The following is a 9,843-nucleotide window of genomic DNA, read 5'->3' on the forward strand; positions in this document are numbered from 1 at the left end:
AATCGTTTTTTAAACCCCTAAGGTCCCCCCAAATCATTCAAATGCCTCCAGAAAAATGCAACTACCATGCAGTCCTCTAGATATGTATCTTTATTTACACATTTCCCAAGCCTGAAAAGCCCTCTTTGATGTCCAGAACATCTCATGGTTTTCAGCTATCAGCAATCTGGATAAACACTCACCAAGAAGGAATTTATCTGCATCAAGGGCTGCTCCATCTCAGCCCAGCTCCTGCATTGCCAAAACTTAAAGGAAACACAACTGATTGAGCTGGTCCTCCCCAACCCTGCAGGTAGCTGGAGAAGGTCTCCAGTGATGAACCCAGCCAGAAGAAGCATCCAGGGTGTAGGCAATGGAAAATGAGATGTTACTAAGTTTGGCCAGGCTTAGCTGGCTCCTCGTGGGTCCCAGCCTGTGAGTCACCAGTACGTGGGCCACCAGCACGGCCTCCCCTCTGGAGGAAGGAGCGGAGGTGGAAAAATAACAAGAGGAAACCAGTTGTTAGTAGTGCCAGCTCTGGGGAGAGTGGGAGGAGGTGGCAGGCCTGGAGGGAAAGGTCAGGGCTGCATTGCAAGCTGCTGCCTGATTTTATCTCCTGCCTCCGTGGCGGGAAGCTGCTTACAGGAACATACTTGTGGACGATGTGCAGAGCGTCTGGGCTGGTCTGAGGGATGGTCTGTGCAGGGGAACGAAAGCCTCTGAGGGCAGCCAGGAGTGATGGAGCTGCTGTAACTTGTTCTTCCTTTTGTTCGCAGTCCCTGCTCTCCCTCTCTTCTGATTGCTGCTCTAATTTCTGCTGGGCTAAGCTTGATTACCCCTGTTGAAAGCAACTTTTGGGCCAGTGCGAACATTGTAAAAGAACATAGGCTTTGCAGATGTGCATACTCACCTCCCCACTGTGGCTAAACACCAGTGCAAAACATTTGCTCCCTAATACCCTGCCCCATCGCAGCACTGATGCCCACCTGCAGGTAACTCAGAGACTCTCACTCTTGTTCTTTGTGCTGATCCTTGGTGACAGTGGTGGCAGGGGGAGAGTCAGACAACTAGATCATGAGCCAGTGACCCTATTCCTTGTCCAAAGCCAATGCAATGAAAATATTTCTGGGCAAAATAAAGGATTGCAGCTCTCCAGCCTCTTCCAGTGCTCCAACTCTTCTAACTGGTGCTAACTGGAGTACACCCAGTGGAGCACACAAGCCTCATTTACCATTCCTACGTCCTTGCCATCAGTCCAGGAGCACCTGTAGGGCTCCGCCACATCAGCTCCCCATCCCATAGGGATACCCGCGGCTGCGGATCAGCACTTCTGCTCCCCTATGCCTTGCAAGAACTCCTGCCCTCTTGAACCCTCCAGTCTGATGATTGCCACTGGTGGCCACTGCTTTATTCTTACCTCCTATTCCAAATGCACAGAGCCAGCTGCCTCCCCACTGGCAGACCGGCACTTTCTATAAGCAAACAGTATTTCTTCATGTCGCTAAGAAAATTACAACAGATTTCAGGGCAAAAAAGCCACAGCCAGGTAGGATGCCAGGCCAAGGGGGAAACTGCTGTGTGTCTTGCTGTTATTCCCTGGAGATGGCCCTTCTCTCTTACTGGGACCAGTGCTTCCACTTTGAGCCCAGAGTGGGATCTGTTATGCTCAGGCTCCCTCTAGTGCCTCCATGTCCTGGTGTCCCTGCTTCTCTGCGTGGCTTCTCCAGAGGTGTATTGGCCGTTTGTCCCTGGGGACTGTCCATCGTGCCCACTCTCCTCCAGCATCACAAGCTCGATCTTACAGCACAGCCAAGCCGTTTGCTGACAAGCTGGGAACAGCCCTAAAACTGCCCAAAAGTCACCACATCCCACCAATCCACCTCCTGGGGACCTGCCAGGTGCCTCAGCCCTGCCCCCGCTCCCTGAGGGAAAGGAGGGCGATGAAGGTGCCCGTATACTGCAAGATGCACTCCCTGATGCAGGCGCAACCCTGCACACTGCAGCTCCGTTTCAATGGTGCCTGTGGACAGTGAGGTGGGAAGGGTGATGAGCGGCAAGTGCCTGAGCTGCCCTGGGGTGGGCATCTTCTTCGTGAGCCAGCTAGGACAGCCAAAAGCATTGCTGCACTCTCCCTGCTGCCCGATATCTCTCCTAGACGGAGCAGCTTTTCAGGGCATCCCATAGTCCATGTCAAGTAAAGTCAGCTGAGCTCCTTCTAATCAACACATGAAACTGTTAGCACTGATTTCGTCCGGCGTGGAGGACACCGTGTAGCAGAGGCTGTCTGCGTACCAGGCCGTGGTGAGCAACGCTGTCACGCTCTGTCCAGCGTCCTGCATGAACACAGCCCTGCCTCTTTTTTACTCCCACGAAAACGGTGAGGAAATTCCCCAGTATCTTGGGAAATGACCAGCCTTGACAGCAGTTTGAGCCCTTCTTGTAAAACTTAGCCTGGCTCATCTCTGGCGTCAGCACCGCACTGGATAACCGACCGTGCCACAAACACTCTTGTTTCAGAAATCACTGTGCAGAGGTGAAGGCAGCCTTATATTCTCACTCAACACGGAGGTGCTCTTTGGTAGAACCACGAATCGAGGCAGTTACTGTACCTGTGGGTACAACAGCACGCTCGGCCAGGCTCCTTGGCAGAGCTGGTGCTGCGCCGAGTGAGCAGAGATACAGAGCAAGGAGGAATGCAGGGTCCCACTGCTGTTTCCCAGTCCCAGGGGGATGGCAGCAGGCCACTCGTGCTCCTGCCTGCTGAGAAAGACCTCCCAAACAGCTTCCCCAAGTCAAGTCATCCTCAGAAGAAATGCATTGGCGCAACAGTCCCCAGCCATCGCTGGCCTCTGAGCAAGAAGTGCCCAAGAGAGGTGGCTCGGGCACCCCGTGCTTCGTTCACCTTTCAGCATGAGCTGTGGCAGCTGCCTGAGTCCTGGGACATGTTGGGAGAATTTTCTTACACATAACATCTTCCTTAAATGTATATATCAGAATATGTAATATCAGAACACCTCCAAAATACTGCATCGGATGTCAGCAAAACTCTGCCCATATCCCTTTTGGGGTGGATCGCAGTGGTTCCTAGGAAATTAGTGATGTTTTTCTGATTTATACCCGTGGAGCACTTGGCCCAGGGCGCCAAGCTTCTCTGAGTCACTGACATTACTAAAAGGGGCATTTACAGGAATTCATTACCCCAAGTCCAAATGTCAGCTTGGAGGATGCAAGATTAGAGGAGTCTGCTGAAATGTGGCACCAGCATGAAAGCTGTGACAAACCTAACGGAGATCAATCAGCATAAATGTGTGTGATGCAAGGACATAGACTGAGATAATGTAATTGTCAAAGGCACTGTGAGTATTTTATTTTAACCTATGATTTTTCCATAATTGTTTTGCAGCTGGAATGATTACCATCCTATTTAATGAGCATAGCTCCTTTAATAGATGGCACTTGGGCTAACATGCACTAATTAAGTCTGTAATCACTAGAAGTATGATTGAAGGTTTCCAACTGGCCAATCGTTCTCTGTAACACCATAATTAGAGACATTGCAGCTCAGCAGAGCACAGGAATCGGAGCACAGAAGAAAGTCACCCAATGCTGTACATGGGTCTTGATCTTGCCTTGGATCACCCTTTTTATCTGCTATTCTACATTGGTTCGCAGTGGTTTATAAACTACCGTGAATATATTACACTCAGCCCCGAAACTGAATGCACTTCCACACTTTCATTTTAACAATTTGGCTTATGGGTCTTGTATATCACCTGGGCATTAAGCACAGCATCTCTAATCCCTACCTGTCCGACTGCTCATCTCATGTGGCACCAGCAGCAGCTGTGAAAGACTCCCAGGGAGTTCTGACAGCAAGATACTGAAAGAACTTGAAAAAAATAGCTGAAACCATAAAATAAACCCTTCTCTTTCTTCCTATGAAGAAAGGCTCAGAAATGAGTGAAAAATATAAAGATTTTTCATAATCTAATGGCCAAGATAAGGGGACCTGGCAACATATTTCCTTCTGCCTTCTGCAATGCAGTGGAGGTGAATATGCCTCTGGGATTTGATTTTGTCTTCCACTGAGCTTGGCTCTTTGGGTTAGCAGGAAGTCAGGCTTTCTTTCTGCTGTTGGCTGTGATTAGCTGGCCACAGTGATGTCCGAATATTTTCAGACTGCAGCTCACTACAGTGGAAAGAATTTTAAAAAAACAGAGTTTAAAAAAAAAGAAGTTTGTGTATCAAGAAGGACTTTCTGGAGAACCTCATATTCCAGCTGCAAAATGCCAGTAAAAGAGTATTACTATTTTCATCTATTTTTACACTATTTGCTAATAACAGCTGCCCAGAATGAAAAAAAAAATTAAGCCAAATACATTTTGCAACTTAGGTCTTGCTGCAAATAAGAGAAATACTGAAATTAAATGGTATTAGCTTTCTTTTTCCTGCCTATTTTAATTTCAGTTTCATCAGCATTACCTGTCTATCAAGGATAATTTATTTTTCCCCTTTTTTGTAATAGGATGAGCTTGTTTGCAGGTATCTGCACTTGAGGCAGAGTAGCTAATTGCTCTGCAAGCTATCAGTCACTGAAACAAAATGTCTGGTTCTCTATCCAGTGTACTGGTCCAGGGGCTTTGGTCTCTGAGCTATTTTTCCCTATCTAGATTTTTACAGGCAATTCACTCGTACCTCTCATCTTAAAATAAAGGCAATGCCATGAAAAGATGGCAGTATTTTTCCATTCTACCATGATGCAGAAAGGCCTGGGCCTTTTTCACTCATTTTTCAAAGGTTCACAGTTGAAAGTACAGCAGTCCTGGACCGAAACGCTGCAGTTCATCCACAGATACAACCTAACAGGCTTGGGCGAGCTTGGCCTTTGGTTCCCCTTTCACACTTCCCCATGGGACACACCTCAATCCATAACCACAAATGCCTCCCCACGCCGTCGCCGCTAGCAGCCCCGCAGCCAGCCATCCGCAGCGGCGCGGCCGGGGCTCCCTGATGGCTGTATCACAAACCTTCCTGCGTTTGAGGTAGCAGGACCTACTGTGAGACTTAATTCTAACCCTCGGCCTTTGTCAGCCGGATCCACAACCCTCCAGCTGGGCTACCATGCCAGCAACGCCTGGTCTTGCTGGCATCGAAGCAAAATGGCCGTAGCGCCCTGGCTTGGTTGGCACTTTTGCAAAGCAGGTGCACTGTGGATAGACATGGCTTCCTTTGCCCATCTTACTCATCATTTTAGTGTCTTTCAGATACTAAAGTATGTAAGTCTTGGTCTGTATATTTTGCAGTAGTGAGACTTTAAACTTGCAGGCTGGCATGGCACAGTTGGACACAGCATGAAACCCCCCTGTACCATGCTGTGTCTTTGCCACAGCTCCAGATATGATGGGCCCAGGACGCGGCGGGTTTTTGGGGGTCATCGAAGTGGCACAGCCAAAGCTGCAAATTGTCACGGTTTGAAAATGAACGGAGCTGTTTGCAGCCTTACTAAAAGGGCCCGTGTTCCACACAAATAAAAATGAACAGTGTTTAATGAATCTGCTGTGAAGAAAAGATTGTGTGTGTGATATCATTGCCCCGAGCATGGCGCGCATAGCTGAACGTGCAGATAAAGAGCGCCCAAATTCAGACAGGCATGGGCTGAGGCCCCTCGCCTCCCGCGATCTGGCAGCGCCACCGAGCGCAATGGTGGCCTCGGATCTCAGACGCCACTCGCCATGTTGCCGGGAGGACCGTGTTGTTGGGGGACCGTGTTGTTGGGGGAACTGTGTCGCTAAGGGACCGCGGTCACCCCGTCGCTGGGGCTCGGGTGTTGAGGGCTCCTGTTGCTGCGGGTGTCTCCCCGCGCACGGGGCCGAGGCGGGAGGGACCCGCAGCCGCCGGGGCTGGTGCAAGGGGCGGCACAGAGCGGCGGTGCAGGAAGCTTCCCACTGGGAGGTTGCCGGGCGGAACCTCCCCGCTGGCGGCGCCTGTTGCGCACCGGAGCGGCGAAGGGTTCCGGTCCGTTGCCCCATTTCCCAGCAGCCCTTGCGGGGCCCCTTTCTCTTCCTGCGCGGCGGCGGTGGTGAGTGTTTCTCCGCGCAATCCGGCTCCATCCGCGCTCTGGGGACGGTGGCCGGCGGTTCCTTGGGTCGAGCCCGAGCCCACCCCACCGGGCTGAGTGGGGCCGTAGGCCGAGCCTGGGGCTGTCGTGGGCCGTGGTGGCGGGAGAGGGGCGGGAGCCCGGGGCCCTCGGGGTCGGTATCGCGGCCGGTCGTGGCGGGAGAACCCCGAGGAGACTTTGGGTGGGGGAGCCGGGGCGTGCTTCGCCAGCCCTCCCCGGCTGAGGGGTGTCTCTTTCTCCCGCAGGCGCTACCATGGCCAAGTCGAAGAACCACACCACGCACAACCAATGTAAGCTGGGCTCGGCGTCCTGCGCCGCGGGGCCGGTGCGGGGCGTGGGCGGCTTGGGGCCTCAGGAGGAGGCGGGGAGGGGTGGTGTCGCTTGAGGGGGCCCAGGGCTGCGCTCCGCAGAGAGGTTTCAACCGGCTGCTGTGACCTTCTCAGTTACAGTAGTGGTACGGAGAGATTAAATGGTGTGTTTAATGAAGAGAAAGCTCTGCAGGAATCGGGACTTGTTTGGGTGCAGTATAAAAATAATACATAACCAGAAAAAAGGCAAGTTTTGTATGTTTGAACTAAGTACATTACTGAATGGCATTCAGCCTGTGATACTTTGCTGTCCAAAGATGACCACAGTGATCTTGATCCTTGTGTGGGGTTTTTTCGTCAATGCTATAAGTTAGCAGAGTTCATGAGTAGGTTCTGCTTGATCTTGCGCAGTGAGTGATGGTGCCCTTTGATACTAAACACAAGCGCTTGAACTTCTTAGTGACTGAGACCTGTTACCGTGTTAGTCATGTTGCCATTGGTATATTGTTAGTTAATGAGCCTGAAATCTTTGTATTAGAAACTCCTACAGTGCCAAGAGCACAGCATGCGGAGGGATGAGAATAGAGATGCTTTCTTAATTTGTGTTTAGTTTGGATAGGAAGGGTTAGAAAACTAATCCACATAGTTTTGGTAGGGTCAGCTGGACTTAAAGGAAAGCTGATGCAGCAATTTAATAATGGCAAAACTGGTAATTTAAATTATTTTCTGGTCTTCCACATAGCCCGTAAGTGGCACAGAAATGGCATCAAGAAACCCAGATCCCATAGATACGAATCTCTCAAAGGGGTGAGTATTTCTATTGATATTCCCAGGCTGCTAAGCCATTGAGGCTTAACCATGAAAAAAATCCAGTATTTGTATTATTTTGACTGACATTTTTTGCAGACAGGGGCTTGTGTTTCAGGTAGTCAGAACAACCGTGGGTTTCTGTTTCATTTTTTGCTTACCTGCAGCTGTTTTCTAACCCACATGAAATCCCCCCTTGTATGTCTGTAAAACTGCTTTTTAGTTGTTGGCCAATTTTGTCTTTGTCCTGCTCACGTGGGTGTCACCGCTGCTTCCAGTGAAACAAACACCTGTCAGTTGGATAGCTCTTCTCCCTTTTGAGTCCTGCTGTGTCTCCTACATCTCTGTACCATTCAATATTATTTTAGTATCTGCTAATCCAGAGAATTTCACTCAGAAGATGAGCGGAATTGGCGTTTCTGAAAATGACACCATTTTGCTGTTTCTGGGATTAGACAAGTGATATAACAGGATCTTTTTCCACACTTGAAAGTGAAAACAGGACATTTTGACTTTGGGGAAGGTTGTGATTCTGTTTGCTTTTTAGATGTGATTATCGGCTTTTTGGATGTGACATAAAGCTTGTCTTCTCTATAGCTCAGTGAGGGTTCAGTCCTGCCCCCTCCTGCAGGTAGTCCAGCAGTCTCTGAGTCTGTCTCCTTGCACCAAGTGCGTTTGAATTAAGATGACAAAATCCTGATACTCAATGTGTGCCAGTTAAAATGCTGTTTACAGTAAAATAGCAAACGTTTCTCAGTGGGATAGTAGCTGATGGTTCTGAGAATTGGTCCTAGCTGTGACCCGATGTGTTAGCCAGCTGTTCGCTGGCAAAAACTGTGGAGCTACTCTTCTCTCTGCTGGTGTTGTTTTCCTTCAATATAAAAAGGAGGGGCTTGAGCAAGTGACATTGGTCTTTGCCCAAGGATTACATGTATATGTGCTTACCTGCCGGGGTTGGTTTGTGGTACTTCGGATCCAGAATGTATTGTGTCATGGAAGTGAAATTTGTCTTGTTTACAGCTTTACCCAAGTTCTCCTTTCTGTATGTTTATTGCCGGGATTTTCTGTTTGTTCGTTTGCTTATGGAAATTAAGGAAAATAGCTAGTTAAAGGATGGTTACAGATGGCTAAAATAATTTTGTTGATGTAATAAATCATAAAAAAATATCTGAAGTAATCACAGCCAGCATTTGTGAGTAATTGGAACAGTCTGGAGCTATATATGGTTTTACATATGACCCTTCTACAACATGGCTTTTTTTTCCTTGTTTTTATAGGTCGATCCCAAGTTTCTGAGGAACATGAGATTTGCAAAGAAACACAACAAAAAGGGGCTGAAAAAGATGCAGGCCAACAATGCCAAGCAGGCTGCTCAGCAGAAAAAGGACTGACGTGGTTTAAGACAAAAGAACCGGTTTTCCTATTGGCATGCATGTTACAGCATTTTTGTAAAAAATAAAATTGGGTGTAACGAAGTCTTCACTTCCTGAATTTGAGGAGGACCCTCCCAAAGTCTTGAGTTGTATTTTTTTAGATGCCAGTTGTGCATCAAACCTGCGTGTAGTGACCAGCGTGTGTTTCTGTTCCGTGGCAGATAAGACAGCCAGAGCTGTGGAGAGGTTTTGTGTTAATACTGTCAGCTTCCGCACGCAGAAAATAAAACAGCTGTTCCCTCCTCAGTGCTGTTCTACTGTAATCATTGGTACAGGTCACGAGCACTTAGTAGTTCAAAGTCTGTTTTCAAGTTGTGAAACGGTTATTGAGTGAAACTTTAAAAATTTCAACAGGAAACAATGTGTTTCCTTTCGTGCAAATTGAAGCCAGTTTTTCCTGGACTCTTAGGTGACAGTATTCATTACAGGTAAAATTATTTTTGATACTGGCATTCATGTTCAGAGTTCTCGCATACCACAATTTCAGTGATAGTCCCTAGTGCTGTTACAGGAAGATGAGATTTCCAAGGGCTGTTACGTGTCTGCTGCTTTTGCTGTTCAGGTAAGGAAGTTACAGCCACAGAAATCCTGAAAAATGGAAGGGTTCCGAGTGCTAGTTATGGTGTTAGAGATCATAGCAATTGGTGTTAGAAGTGGTGCATGTTGTACTCCGAAATAACTTGAAAGTATTGAAGTGTTAATGGGGCTTCCATGGGTATGTGTAAGGTTATAGCATTATATAAAATATCCATACTTTTACTGTATTTTAGTGGAGGTCTTTCATTCTAGTAACAAAAAAATTACCTACCCGATGAAATGTGCTGACTGGTGAGATCAGGGGAGTAGCATTCAGAAGCCCGAGAGATGCTGTGACAGGGTTTTGTTACTGCTGTCCTTCTAAGAGAGGGCTTCACTCTCCTGGTTCCACCAGCCAGCAAAGCTGGTTCAAGAGGTGCTTTTTTTATTACTGAAATGAGCCAGCTGTTAAAATGCAATTAACTGTTCTTGAAACTGCAATTCCAACGCTTGTCCACCCGGTGGTGTAAATCCATGGATAGACACATGGGCTGGAAGTTTGCAAGTATCTTCTGACTTTGCAGTAGCAGTGAAACACCAGCTGTATTAAAAAAAAAAAATTTCCACTGAAACACCCAATGACTGTAACAGATTATTTTTTTAAAATAGCTTAGCCAATTAC

At 48.0% G+C, this 9,843-nt stretch overlaps 1 protein-coding gene across 1 annotated transcript; it reads left to right on the top strand.

The window, feature by feature from the left end:
• Nucleotides 1–6,052: 6,052 nt before the first annotated feature.
• RPL29 (ribosomal protein L29) lies at nt 6,053–8,891 on the top strand. Its single transcript, XM_082004498.1, has 4 exons — nt 6,053–6,058; nt 6,343–6,387; nt 7,148–7,212; nt 8,490–8,891. The coding sequence occupies exons 2-4, from the start codon at nt 6,351–6,353 to the stop codon at nt 8,601–8,603; spliced, it is 216 nt and encodes a 71-aa protein (XP_081860624.1). The 5' UTR covers nt 6,053–6,058; nt 6,343–6,350; the 3' UTR covers nt 8,604–8,891.
• The last annotated feature ends 952 nt before the right edge of the window (nt 8,892–9,843 follow it).

The sequence above is a fragment of the Phaethon aethereus genome (genome assembly GCF_964289735.1).
Source record: "Phaethon aethereus genome assembly, chromosome: 11".
Lineage (NCBI taxonomy): Eukaryota > Metazoa > Chordata > Aves > Phaethontiformes > Phaethontidae > Phaethon > Phaethon aethereus.